The 13,175-nt window shown below is 57.5% G+C and overlaps 6 protein-coding genes across 6 annotated transcripts; 2 read left to right on the top strand and 4 right to left on the bottom strand.

The window, feature by feature from the left end:
- Window positions 1-925: 925 nt before the first annotated feature.
- Window positions 926-1,999, top strand: MKK02DRAFT_43004 (uncharacterized protein; the record flags this gene model as incomplete). The annotated part of the gene is made up of 1 exon (XM_053092237.1): window positions 926-1,999. One exon carries the CDS (start codon window positions 926-928, stop codon window positions 1,997-1,999), a length of 1,074 nt encoding a protein of 357 aa, XP_052948383.1.
- A 294-nt stretch (window positions 2,000-2,293) lies between these two features.
- Window positions 2,294-4,371, bottom strand: MKK02DRAFT_23122 (ferric reductase like transmembrane component-domain-containing protein; the record flags this gene model as incomplete). The annotated part of the gene is made up of 2 exons (XM_053086675.1): window positions 2,294-3,842; window positions 3,887-4,371. 2 exons carry the CDS (start codon window positions 4,369-4,371, stop codon window positions 2,294-2,296), a joined length of 2,034 nt encoding a protein of 677 aa, XP_052948382.1.
- Window positions 4,372-5,056: 685 nt separating this feature from the next.
- On the bottom strand, window positions 5,057-8,409 carry MKK02DRAFT_43002 (uncharacterized protein; the record flags this gene model as incomplete). The annotated part of the gene is made up of 9 exons (XM_053092236.1): window positions 5,057-6,294; window positions 6,348-6,589; window positions 6,636-7,251; window positions 7,300-7,614; window positions 7,659-7,725; window positions 7,776-7,871; window positions 7,918-8,025; window positions 8,079-8,164; window positions 8,247-8,409. 9 exons carry the CDS (start codon window positions 8,407-8,409, stop codon window positions 5,057-5,059), a joined length of 2,931 nt encoding a protein of 976 aa, XP_052948381.1.
- A 439-nt stretch (window positions 8,410-8,848) lies between these two features.
- MKK02DRAFT_23094 (uncharacterized protein) lies at window positions 8,849-10,525 on the top strand (the record flags this gene model as incomplete). Its single annotated transcript, XM_053086669.1, has 8 exons — window positions 8,849-9,055; window positions 9,112-9,170; window positions 9,220-9,301; window positions 9,359-9,448; window positions 9,506-9,640; window positions 9,739-9,846; window positions 9,936-10,265; window positions 10,319-10,525. 8 exons carry the CDS (start codon window positions 8,849-8,851, stop codon window positions 10,523-10,525), a joined length of 1,218 nt encoding a protein of 405 aa, XP_052948380.1.
- Window positions 10,526-10,984: 459 nt separating this feature from the next.
- MKK02DRAFT_22173 (Sedlin, N-terminal conserved region-domain-containing protein) lies at window positions 10,985-11,836 on the bottom strand (the record flags this gene model as incomplete). The annotated part of the gene is made up of 4 exons (XM_053086531.1): window positions 10,985-11,239; window positions 11,344-11,431; window positions 11,502-11,577; window positions 11,671-11,836. 4 exons carry the CDS (start codon window positions 11,834-11,836, stop codon window positions 10,985-10,987), a joined length of 585 nt encoding a protein of 194 aa, XP_052948379.1.
- A 266-nt stretch (window positions 11,837-12,102) lies between these two features.
- On the bottom strand, window positions 12,103-13,113 carry MKK02DRAFT_42999 (uncharacterized protein; the record flags this gene model as incomplete). The annotated part of the gene is made up of 4 exons (XM_053092235.1): window positions 12,103-12,323; window positions 12,424-12,720; window positions 12,790-12,867; window positions 12,939-13,113. The coding sequence occupies 4 exons, from the start codon at window positions 13,111-13,113 to the stop codon at window positions 12,103-12,105; spliced, it is 771 nt and encodes a 256-aa protein (XP_052948378.1).
- Between the last annotated feature and the right edge of the window lie 62 nt (window positions 13,114-13,175).

Below are 13,175 nucleotides of genomic sequence, written 5' to 3'. Positions count from 1 at the left end.
GGAGGTAACAAATCTGTTAGTACCATCAGTGCTGCAACAAACTCCATACATTGTGATCTATGTCTGCAGGCTACAGCTGGCCCTCTCGTGTGACATGAGAGCTAGGTAGGTGGCAAAACCTGGGTGGCGAATCTGAGCTCTGAGTGGCGAATTGTCCGAAGCTGGACGATTTTCACGACCGTGATGGCGCTGCGACGGTGCAGCCAGCCATGAGTAGGTCTGACACTGAGCCTGACACCTGCCCTTTGTACTTCTGGTGACCTCAACAAAGGTATCCAGTGTGCTTCTTCCAGACCCTCGAAGAAGGTGATCCTTTGTCGTCGCCACTCGTACGTCCCCCTGGCTCGCTGCTTCTTGTCTGGCCGCTAGTGCTTCTCTAGGGTACATACGGGTGCCACAGTAGATCCGTCACATCGTACTTATACCCCCAGCTGGAACCAGCTAGACTTCATTATCAAGACGATTCTGCCACATCTTCTGCAATCTACATACCTACCCTGCCATCCAGGACCATCGAATGTCCGATTTTGAGCTTCACAACGACGGCTGGAATTGGACCAGCGATATATATGGTCTCTCGAGCTGGCATCAGCAATCGTGCGAAGATCCCACGACTGGACTTGATCGTGATCGTGATCGATCCTCTCAGGCTCCATTCCCACTGCACTCGTTGCCGGTGCCCGAAGAAGTCAGCCCGATGCCCTCTTACACGCCGCTCTTTGATGACGCCCAAATTACTCGTTGCGCTACTGGTGATCGGGAGCCCTGGATATTGACTGGAAGAGAGGGCGGCCTGCCCTGGATGCGCTCCGCAATCCCGGACTTTTCGAGACCGCCTTTCAGATCGGAGCAGGTGTCTGATTACGCTGATACTGTGGTGCCGGAGGCAGACACTATCAAGGGAAAAAGCCCTCCCACTTCTCTAATGGAAGACCTCTTCTTGGACCGCGAGAACAAGCTTGCGGACGGGGACATGGCAAATGACAGCGGGCCCGACCATTCCGAGTACGACGTCGATGGCGATTACGCTCCCACGGATAATTCCTCGCCCGCGTCGGGCAGAAGGGGAGCGGATTGGCCCAAGACCGGCGATAGCGAGGGGGATGGAGATACCGACGATCAGTCCATCCTCAGTACCTCGGACGAGGGACTCGCTGTGTTGGAACAGCGCGTGTCCCTGCGCGGCGCTCGAGAGCTCCCAGCCCGGCCAGATTTGGGGCACGTTTCAACGGAATCGAAGGCATATCCTAAGTCGCTAGCACGGAGACCAGTGGATCGGAGAAAGTACCGCCGCAAGATACATGAAGAGATGTTGACCCTTCTGACTGATCGGGGTATTGAGCGCACCACGGCCGTCATCACCACCAACATACCCACCGAGTACGTGAGGCAACTGGCAAACCTCATGGTTGCTACAACCGACAAGGAGCGGTATCGTGGACATGCGATACATATGACGCGCCCGGATGGCGAAGGGACTGTACCGCACTACTCCTTATTGGCGGAGGTCGATATCCCCTTCGCCTTCAGGGACACCCTGCCTCTTCGCCGCGCCCCCCGGCCCCGTAGGGGCTGCGGACAGGCCTACGAGCATTTGCCAGAATCTAGCCGACTCGACGGGGCGTCCCCGAGCGCCATATCACTCCCAGGCGTAAAAGACCTGAGGTCAATACCAAAAACAAAGAAGACAGCAACATGGTCAGAGATTCCCGGGGTGTTGTCAGCTGCTGCCGAGAGATTGCATCTCCCGCGCACGAAAGCGGAAACCAGGATAGTGCAGCTTCGAAAAGCGGTCGAGCTGTGTAAGGTCCTGGACGCTCGAGGGGTGCGCTGTACGTCGAGTAGTATCTCGCAGAAAACTACCCTCGGCTTTCTTCGTGACTCGATCATCCGGACAAGACCAAGAGGTTCGGAGCTGGAAGCCGGATCGTTCGCTGGATTCGTTGTCCATGACCCGGCGAAGAACGGGACCAGGTCCAAGGCTGTTCTGCTGGATTGAAGTGACCGTCCGTCGTCGCGCCGCAAGACATACTCCCTGCTCAACGGGGAGTGGATGGATCCGTTTCTCCGCAAGCGTGAACCGGCTGTCGACCCGAGCCCGGAGGCATGACCGGATGCAGATGGAGCTTTGTGCTGAGCGGGCTGAGTAGTCGTTCCCCGCAGACCCTTATCTTGTCAGTGGTTAGTAGCGATGTCAGAGAAGAGTTGAGTAGATCAGAGCCAGAGATCTGATGCCCTAGATGTTTAGATTCAGCTGTGTCACCCTCGGGATTTCCTGTACCATGTATCCGATCTACCACAAGAAAGCCTCGACGTCTAGCTCCCACTTCACCGCCGCCCGCCTCCCCAGCTCCGCCACCCTGTTTCGTACCTCATCGCACATCTTCCCGGGTCCACAGACTACCACCCCAACATTCTTCCACCCCGCCGCCACCTCCGCTTCTAGCGCCGCCTCGATGCTGTTCCGCCCACCAACCCGCACACCCCGCTCCACATGGGCAGGGAGGGTCGGCTCGAGCTCCTCGACCAGTGCCTCTTGCCCGGCACGAACGGACCAGAATAGCTTGACGTTGGGATGGGCGTGGACGAAAGGCAGGACGCCAGTGATACCGATCCCGCCTGTAAAGAGGATAAGACGATCGGAGGTGAGGACGGGACGAGAGGAGGTATTGCGGTAAGGGCCGTCCATGAGTGCCGTGAAGACCGGGGAAGCGTGCGAGTGGAGGGCCGCCGTGATCCCCTTGTTGCGCTTGATGAAGACGGTGACGCCGGATGGGGTGGTATGGATGGAGGAAAGGACTGGGGTGTGGAGCTGCCGAGCGATCTCGAGATCCGCCGTACTCGCCGATGCTGACGTCTGTGGCGAGTTCTTCTCGTCCATCTCTCCCTTCTCGGCGCAGCGCTTCTGTAGGAGGTGGGTCGGGATGACGGAGAATGGGTGATTCTCCCATGGCGCCCACTTCCTGACGGCCGGGAGGAAGAGGTACGCGTGTTGCCCTGGAGTAGCTGACCACCTCACCCCCTCAATATCCACCCTAACCACCTCGTCCCCTATCTTGCTGACCACCGCCTTGCGCCGTCCCGTCCTGAGCACCCTGCCCAGTCTGACCAGCCGATCAAAGAACCAGATGGCCGAGCAGAGGTATATCCACTGCTGATAACCCCGTTCCCGCTGGAACTTGAGCTCGAGGTGATACCACGTTCCGACGATGAAGATGACGACGAGGACAATATGGCTGATGAGGAAGAGCTCGTATCCCCAACGCCTGAAGTGGGCGGTAAGGACCGCGAGGAAGCAGGCGAACAGACCGACGATACCCCACTGGACGTAGGTCTTGGCGACCTCGGCAGCGTACCGGCCTTGAAGGGTGTATCGGACAAACTCGATGAGCGAGTGGAGGATGATGACAAAGAGGCAGAGGCGGGCGATCCAACGGTGTAAGAGGAGATAGGTGGAGTGGGACCAGTTGGAGAGGTAGAGCAGGAGGTTGTTGCGCCCGGCAAAGAGGATGGTGAGCGGGAGGAGGGCCATAGCGATGATACCGGTACGCATGCCGAGGTAGTTGAGAATATCGGCCTCGGTGGAGGTACGGAAAGGGAAGAGGTTCCCGTAGTCGACAAGGAGAAGGGTGATGGTGAGGATAGTGATGAGGAGGATGTAGGTGGACTGGCCGAGGGTGGGGAGATGGAACAGGTAGAGTACGGGCTGGACGTGTCGTCTGAATAGGGTGGGGTAGATGAGCCGGGGACGGACCCAGTCAGAGATGACGCGGCTATAGGGGAGGTAGGTGAGGGCAGTGAGGAGGATGGGGGTGCCGATGCCGACGAGGAAGATGGTGAGACTGCACATCAGCACATGCGCCTATATCTAAACCCAGGAACTCACGCGTATCGAGCGTACAGCACCTGCTGATATTCCGATGCCTCCATCTTCTGCTTGGCTGCCAACCAGTCCTTCTGATCCAGCAACACCGTCTCCCTCATCTTGCTCTTCGGATCATACTTGGCCGACGGTGTCCCATTCACCCTGTCCACCGCCTCCTGCCAGCCCCACATGGGCGGCGCATCCTCGTCCCCCGTCGCCTCGATCGACCAGTACGCCTCAATCTGCTCCCTGCTCGGATTGGGGTCTGGGTAGCACCGAGTCTTGATGCAGTAGGCGAGGGTAGTGAGGAAAGGGCCGGACCGGGCTTGGCAGGTTGAAGTGGCGGCCGAGGAGGGGCATTCGATTGACGCGCCGGCGATGACGGACCGACAGGCGTATGCGCACGAGGGGTTGTACATGTTGATACCCATCCCCACGAAGGCTTGGACCGGTGTGAGCGCGAGGAGGGAGAGGCAGATTTTCGCGGCGAGGGCGAGAGCGACCATGCTGGACGATAATGTATGATGGGTATGATTGATGTCAGTCGAGGGCGAAGCCTTCCCATCACCGCGTCTCTACCCTTCATCTTATATGCCCGCCACCTTCCAGGTGGAGCGCAAATCTGTTAGTATCTCAGCTATCGGCCGATACAACAGAAGCCTGCTCCCTCGCTAGTAGAGAGACTCACAGCTAGACATCCCCGCTCCGGCCAGATCCCAGATCCACTCGCCCGCTAATCAGATAACACCACGCCTCCGGACCCGATTACCCGAGCCCAATACCCGCCATATCTGTGCAAAGCCGCTGCGCTAATGTCGAGAGCGAGGAGGCGTAGGCGGCAATAGCGAAATTGTGAAGGGGGATAGGATGGTCCGGAAGCTTTTAGGGTTATCTGATTAGAGTGCGCTGCTATAAATAGCCTGTACGTGATGCGCTATAATCCAGTTTCGGCCGGGTCTCTGCTGGATGTGGCGGAATGGAGGATGGAGGTTCGATGATAGATGCGATATCCTGTAACAGTCCGGAGGGATTGTCAGTGGTAGCAGAGTGGGACAAGGATGTCTGATCAGCTCGGAAGGTGTCGTAGCAAGACATGGCATGCCACAAATTCGCGTCAGATCGCGTCAGCTACAGCTCACCCCTCAACGGCACCCCTCTTCTCACAGTACTCGATCACCCCGCGTACCCCGCTCATTTCCGCCTCTTCTTGACCTTCTCCTTATCCGGCACCCCCTCCTCCCCTCCTCTCCCACTCATCTCCGCAGTTCTCGCCTTCTCCGCAGCGGCCGCCCCTTTCCGTATCGACTCCAACAACTTTCTCTTCTCCCTATCCGCCACCGGATCTACGTAGTTGATCCTCACGCTCTCATCATACCCTCCATCAGGCAGCTGAAACTGTTGCGGGGGTGGGGAATGGGAGAAACGGAAGTTGGTATCTGTCGTCGTATCCCCTACTTCTGAAACGTCCCGCTCAGCCGCGGGCGAGTACGCCATGGACGTGCGGAGGCGAGATGAGGCCCCGCTGGCTCCGGATGGGCGAGCGCGGCGGAGGGGCTTGGTAGAGCGAGAGGTAGGCGTAGCGGAGGATGATGAAGAAGTGTCGGAGGGCTGAGCGAGGAGCTTGAGCATCTCGCTCATCTCTGGCCGGCCGAGGCCTTGTTTCGCCGTGAGGGATGTAGTGCGGGTGAGGTCCGCGGTGGGGATAGAGGCGGGCTGGTCGGGAGCGGGAGGAGCCGAGGCATTGCGCGACAGCTTGGACTCGACGCTCTCCGCGTGGACTTTGCGCTTGCTCTGTGAGACCGGTTCCGGATCCGATCGAAGCCGCCGGGCGGGCTTGGCGAGGGTGGTGGCTTGGTTGAGGAGCCGCTCGGTGTCTTGGTTGGGAGGGGAAAGGGGGAACGAGGTGGATCCGATGGATACGGAGGCTCGATCGGATGTGGTGGAGGGTATGGGGTCGACATGGGTGGGTGTGAGCTTCAGCTTTCGGAAGGCCGAAGGGTTGGGCGAATCAGCAACCGCCGCTGGAGTCTCGAGCATGTCGTTCACTTCTAGGCGAGATGATCTGGGAGGCTCAACAGGCGCGGACGAGCCCATCTCGAAATCCCCTCCGCCGGCTACAGGGCTGGTCTCCTTCGTGACATCCCCCTCCGTCCCTTCTCTGGCTGCGCGATTGACCGCCGTCGACGCACTTGTCTCTTTGACAAACAACCACTCCAATGTCTCCCTCTCTGATACCGGAACAGGCTGCCCGGCAACAAGACGGTACGGCTCGTAATCGTGCAGAGCCGACGTCCGCACCATCGCGAGCAGCCAGTTGTCGTGTACGACCGGTACGCCCCAGTCCGTCGCCTTTTCGTATTTCTGACCGGATGGCTCTGGGGAGATGAGGTGTGTGGTGTGTCGGCCTAGCTTATCCGACACGTTGAGGCCTGCTCGCTATCAGCTCCTCTGATCCTCATCGAGCCAAGTGGAAGACACGTACCGACTACCCTCGCCAGCCTCTTGAGATACACCCGATCAGGGCCGCTGAAACCCGCGACGTGCACGTCCGTTTCCCCAAGCCCAGGTATAGGAAAGTCTCCCTTTAGGGGCGTAAAGCAGACATGCGAGTCGAGGGGGATGATGCGTTGTGCGGAGGCGCACGCCTCGACCCAGCATTCAGTCACGACCTGTGGGCGCTCATCCTCGGGAATAAAAGAAAGGTCCGGCGGGCTGAGGGAGTATCTGTTCATCAGTAACATCCCAGCACGTAGCCAGAGCAGGCACTTACAGTCGTACAATAACGTAGTCTACCTTCTCGCCGTTCTTCCAATCCTCCATGGACACAACCGTGGCGCTATGCCGCGCCATCTCGCGCTGCATAATAGCAACATCTTCCTCGATATGCAGAACAAACTTGCCGATCCCGGCAAAGAGACGTGTCCGCCCCAACCGCGACGGTCCGCCTGAGCGTGAAGGAGGCAGGGTGGCTGGTAGACTCGCTGAGCTGGGACTTTCGGCAAAGACCTCGCGGGAGAGCTTGGAGGGTCCGGCGGAGGGAGTGGCAAATGAGCCGGTACGGGATGAGTGGAGGATGGAGGTTTTGCGCATGGGACCCGGGCGGTCTGTTGGATCGAGAATGGGTCGACGACTTGGCTCGGCCACGACAGTACCCTCGGCGTCTTCCGTATCGAAGTCCATCCCGGTCGGAGCGAACTTGAGCTGATTTGACGCTCTGACCGGCTTCGAGGACGAGCCAGTCGAAGTAGAGATGATATCGCCAACGAGATGGTCCATGTTGTCTCGTTTCCGCTTTTTAAGGACGGCCGGTTCTTCCTGGATGACTGCGTCGATGCGAGCGAACGCTTGGAGCATCCGCTGCTTGGCTTCTCCGCTCATCACCTCGTCTAGCCAGTCAGCTCGCAACCCTGCATGCGCTGGAAGGTTCTACTCACCATACTTCGTCCTCGATGTCCTCCGGACTTTCTGCGCATCATACCAGTCCTCCTTCCATCTCCCCTCATACCCCACGCAATCCCAAATCCAGTCCTCATACACAATCTTCATGTCCTCATCATCGACCGACTTGCCAGCTCGCTGACGGGACTCGCGTTCCTTCAATTGCCCAACCGCCCATTTGACTTTCTCTGATGGTTTGCGTATGTTGGTGGGTTGGACGGTGACGAGGTGGGTGGAGGTCTTGTCGAGGTCTTTTGCGTATGTGCCGCCGTTGAGGGTGATCTGGGCGATGACCTGCTTTCGGCGATCCACTAAAGGTGTCAGCTGGATCATAAGGGCCGATAGTGAGACGTACTAGGCTCTACCCCAGAAATGGAGATCGTCAAGCCTGTGAACGGTAGCAGCTTCCGACCCTCCATACTCTGCCATGTCAGCTTGCTGCATCTAAAGTATAGTCTGCTAGTCAACTCACGCTGATCATATCCACCTCTCCAGCGTCTTTCCACGTAGCATGCGTCTCTGAAATCCACTCGGGGCGCATGACCGGTATTCTGTGTTCTACCGCGTACTGAACATCAGCTGTCATCCAGCTTCCATCTATCGTATGAGCTTACGAGGTACTTCGCTGAGCCAAACTGGTTGGCAACGACGTGAGTAGTCTCCTTCGTCAGGGCCGGGGTGATGGTTGCGCCAAGGTTCCTAGCGAGCTCAGTCAGGTGGGGCTGCGTTGGATCAGCTAATACTCGGATCGTCGTCTTGAGGCTTATCACCTCACCTTGTCGTCGACACCTGTGAATGTGATTATGACCCTTTCCCAAGGCTTCCGAGTGGAGCGCAGAGCGGCCGACGAGACGTCCTCGTCTGTTTACAATTAGCGATGACCCTTCCACCCATCCTGATTCCCATTTGCGATGCCTGACAAGCGGCACTTTCAGAGACTTACCATCACCGGCCTCCCATGCACGCCGTTGCAGCTCCTGGTCCATCGCATTGCGCGGCTCCGCCTCGTGTACCTTACTGGGCAAGGCCGAGCTCGACGGCCGGAGCTTCACATTGGGCACTTTCGACGAGAGGTGACCCCGTCGGTTCAGACCTCTACTGCTCATCTCTGCTCGATGTCGCCGAGCTGTAGATCTTATTGATGTAGGTGATGGTGCAGATGGAGAAGGAAGTGATAGATGTATAGTTGAGAGATGATCGGACTGACTCCTCGACGCGTAAAAAGCAACCACGCGCGTCAAGCCAAAGAGATGCCGTAAGCACCGGGTCCACCAGCCAACTCGTGCAGCGATCATGCACCTCTAGCACACCTTCCGTCAGGCTATGGGACTCGCCAGGTGGATGTATAGCTCTACAGCGGAGGGGGAAGCGCGCTGCTTCAGATCATGTAGCGTATTCGTCGGTCATCTAGGAAGGCATGAATCGCAGACTTGATATCTGAGCTCTGAGCTAGACACGAACAGCTTCCCGAACTTTTTGCTCTTGCTTTTGCCTTTGCCTTTGTGACTTGACTTCGTCGTTCTATCGGGACCGACCTGACGCAGGATGCGAAAGTCTGTGACAGCGCTGCTGCTATCTCAGCCATGCTCGTCCCGGTACGCTGCAGCCATCTCCGCAGCCTCCACTTCGGGTCTCCGGGCTCCTCTGCCTTCCAGAAAAGTCGCGCGGACCCTGAGCACATCCGCTCGAAGGGAAGAAGTAAAGGCTGCCCAGCCGCAGACCCTAGCTGCGGAGAATATCGAGCTATCAGCTGTCAGTCGTAGTCTCAGCGGAACTGTCTTGTCCTGGTGAAGAGCTGAACATAGCAGCCAGTAGCGTATATTTCGGAATCGCACGACCCGTGGTTCAACCTTTCCTACGAAGACTGGTGCGTCTTGAAAGACGAGTGGAGCTTGAGCGAGGTACTGACGATGTAGGCTTCTTCGCAATACTCCGCGTGATCAGCCCGTGCTGTTCGTGTACCGCAATCGCCCCTGCGTAGTCATAGGGCGAAACCAGGTCCGCTTCCTCTCTCTGACTGGGGCCGGCCGCTTCGCTTCAAGCTGACGCCTGCAGAATCCATGGCAAGAGACGACACCTCGTCAGCTCGCAGAATGGGGCATCCCACTCGTCCGCCGTAGATCAGGCGGAGGGACAGTCTTTCACGTACGCCCATACTTCCTCAAGTCCGCTGTCCCCGTTGCAGCTCAGCTGACTTGGCAGGATATGGGCAACACCAACTTCTCCATTATGCTCCCCCGTCTTCTCTTTACTCGCGCACACGGTGCCGAGCTCGTCTCTCGGGCCATCCGGGAAAGACTAGAGATAAAAGAATGTACGGTCAATGAGCGGAACGACGTGATTATCCGGGACGGCTCGAAAGACCTCAAGGTGCGTCTTCCACCGCGTCAAGCTATATGTCTTGCTGTGAAATGACCCGTCAGCTGATCCACTAGGTATCTGGTTCAGCTTATAAGATCATCCAGCATCGAGCATATCATCACGGAACGATGCTCATCAGCTCATCACTCGCCGACTTGGGTAAATCGCTTCGGTCCAGCTCTGTAGGTATCTCACTCGCGGAAGACCGTGTTCATCCCCCCGTCCCTCTTCGACTCCGCAGAAGCTTTAACCTCAAGACTGACCTGGACAGCCCAATATTCAAGGCAAATCAGTCACCTCCGTCCGATCCCCCGTCAGCACCCTAAACACCTACCTCCCCTCCTCCCGCTCTGAGCCCCTCACACATCAAGAATTCACCTCAGCCATCCAAGCCGAATTCGCCAAGGTCTACGCTGGCGCTGACGGCCGCAAAGGATCTATGGAAATCAAAGCTGTGACTGAAGCGGAGACAGAGGGGATGCATCCTGGAAAGGAGAAGATATGGAAAGGCGTCGAAGAGCTCAAATCGTGGGAATGGACATTTGGGCAGACGCCTGAATTTGAGAATCGGTTTGAAGGAGAGTTGAGCTTTGGAAGAGTAGTGAGTGTCCTAGCCGTCTTAGCCTTAGTATAGGGCGTAGGCTGATCAAGCAGTCGGTGCATCTGTCCGCACGGCATGCTCTCATTCAGTCAATGAACCTGCGTGTCGACTCCGCCCCACCCGAAACCCAAGCCTCGCTCGATGCCCTGGCCGCCTCTCTCGTCGGGAAGCGCTACGCCAGCCTAGAGGGCGCCGAGGAAGCCTCAGGAACTTCTGCGATCCGGGACGAGGTCCTATCTTGGCTTAGATCCAGCATGTGAGGCCACATCTACATCGCAATATCATAGCAAAAGTAAACGAATGCATATCACATCACAAGGAAATGTCCGCCCCGTATCTGTCACTGCGCCCACTGATCTGGGGATCGCTGTGTCAACGAAGGGCGAATTTGGGTATTGGTCGGTATCCCCGGCCGGCCGAGCGACCTGTGAGGGCTGCTTCGGCGGGCTGGGGGACGTTTTCTCGGCTGAGTGGGAGGAGGGGGTCGGCCGAGTAGTCTTCGACCGGGGTAAAAATATGAAGGAGGTGTGTACAGCTCAGCACTGCGCAGATAGCGAGGCTTTGACGGACTTCGTTTTCGAAGGACAGTGGTCCAGCGCCCCACTGCAATATCAGGCCAGCCCCTTCGATAAATCCCATCACCCCGAACGACTCACACCGCTCGCGTTCACTATTCCCCCCAGCCCTGTGTCCAACAACTCGTGACCGGCCTAACCGGCCTACCTCCCCCCATTCAACATCCCCCCAATCTTACTTATCCCCCTCTCGAACGCCCCACTCCCCTTGAGCCACTCGGGCCGTATATCGTCCGGATCCGTCCCGAACATCTTCCCACCCAGTACATTCTGCCCTCGCTGCTGATGTTCAGTCTCGGTATTGCTCGATACGGCGTGCTTGGCGTGGAAGGAGGGTGGGAGGGACAGGAAGGGGTTGTGTATGGCTTGAAGGAGGAGGTGGTGTACTGCGCGGAAAATCTAGAGCGTCAGCCATACTACGGAACTGACTTGGGCGGCCAGGGCTAGTAGGTGTGAGGCCGTAACAGTCATGGAGCCGGTGATGATATAGGTAAAATACGTACCGCGACGATATCAGCATCCTTGATCATGGCGTCGACGAGCGCGACCGAGAGGACCATCCTAATTTTAGAGGCCGTTTGAAAGCCGTAGCTGCCTTGTCAGCTGCACAGAAGGTCTTTCGGTCCGCCCTGTAGACGGCAACGATCAAGAAGAAGCTCACAATGCCATATCCTCCATGCAGAACAGGAGACCGAGGTATGAATCGGCAGGTTTGGTTGGCGTGCTAGCCATGACGACTACCGTATCAGCCCTCTTCCCCTCTTCCCCGTCCCTTCCCTTGCGCTCGGTCCAGCTCTCGCGTCGAGCCTGTATGTAGAGTTAAGACTCACTCCGCTCCTCGATCACATCCACCGCGGCATGCGCGAGGTGATAATGCCTCAACTCATCCTGCTCGCCTGTAAAGCTCCGGACGTACAACGGCGCGTTGGCCGGTGAGAGGATGGCGAGCGCTGTGAGGTGTAGGGGAATCTGAGGGGCGGATGTGCGGGGGTCCATCCTGCAGAACGGGGATGTGTACGTGGGTCCACCAAGAAGATGAAGTCAGAGGAAGGTTGATGTAGAGAGACAGACGATGAGCTGGAGACTGGCCGAGCGCGAGCGCGTCTTGGTGCATTTTGGCGCAGCATTCCTCATCTCAAGCTAGCCGATCTCAAGCTCAAGTTTCATCCTTCTCAACTCCTGTTGGCAAGGGAGGCTCTCATCACAGGTATCTACAGCTATAGTACAGTCTACGCCGAGCTTCTCTCGAACCCCCGATCGCGCTACACGCTATTCCAGTACAGCCCGACCGCCAGACCCAGCACGAGCCCGCCCAGCATCACTGGCAAGTTCCCCCACTCCTCCCCCTTCCCTCCTTCCCTCTCCACTCCCTCATCATCCATCTCCATCGGGATATAGCTAGCGTCGATGATATCCGAGAGCTCTTCCAGATCGGTATGGTCCCCTCCATGCTCCATTCTGTGGATGAACGAGCAGGTGCCGTCTATCTCATCAGCTCCAGCTTCCCTTCCTCAGACGGCCCCCGGACCGTACGTCTGTCTCTCGTTGCTTCGGCCACATCCCGCCATACAGGAGAGACTTACCAGCCTCCAACACCACTTCCCCACCATGCTGCCCCGGCGGCCCCACCTTCGTCAGATGCAAAGGAGCAACCATCAACCCCTCCGTCACCGCCGTCCAAAACATGCGCCATCGCCCGCCCACACCAGCTTCGTACGCTTTGCTCCCTTCGAGCGGGTGGGGTATGATCGAGATGGGCGCACGGAAGTCTAGGGCTTTGTGGATGACCAGCGAGGGATGGGCGTATATCGCATAAGGGGTGTGCGTGGCTTGACGATAGGCTGAGATGGGCTGGTATTGGCCATTGGCGATAATGATGACTAGTCATGAGCGAGTCCTCTTAGGGTCTTTGTGATGAAAAATGGCGAAGACAAGGCGATGGGACTTACTACAAGTCCCAGGTGGCAGGCTCTCTGGTGGGATGCAATTGCTCAGATGCTTGATGTACGCCCGGCAAGACGGGCACCCTTTCATATCAGCCTTTCCAGCAGGGGACTCTCTCGCTTGGCTTCTACTAGTGCGACATGTAAGAGCTCACAGAAGTGTCTGATGAAGACGAGTAGGACCCGCTTGCCTTGCGTGATCCTGTCGAGCTGGTGACTTTGACCATCTTCGTCGAATACCTCAGCGGAGTAGAGGACGTCTAGCTGGTCCGGGGTGAGTTGCGCGGTCTCTGCGGCATGGGACGGGCGAGATGATTGTGTAGAAGACATCGAGAAGATACTTCGGCCTTGAGAGAGAAAGTATATGGGTGACAGTGGGGCTCAATCGCGCA

Source organism: Dioszegia hungarica (genome assembly GCF_025882075.1).
Source record: "Dioszegia hungarica strain PDD-24b-2 chromosome Unknown MKK02contig_6, whole genome shotgun sequence".
In the NCBI taxonomy this organism is placed as follows: Eukaryota; Fungi; Basidiomycota; class Tremellomycetes; order Tremellales; family Bulleribasidiaceae; genus Dioszegia; species Dioszegia hungarica.
The sequence above is the reverse complement of the archived record's forward strand: the minus strand, read 5'-3'. Positions and strand labels throughout refer to the sequence as shown.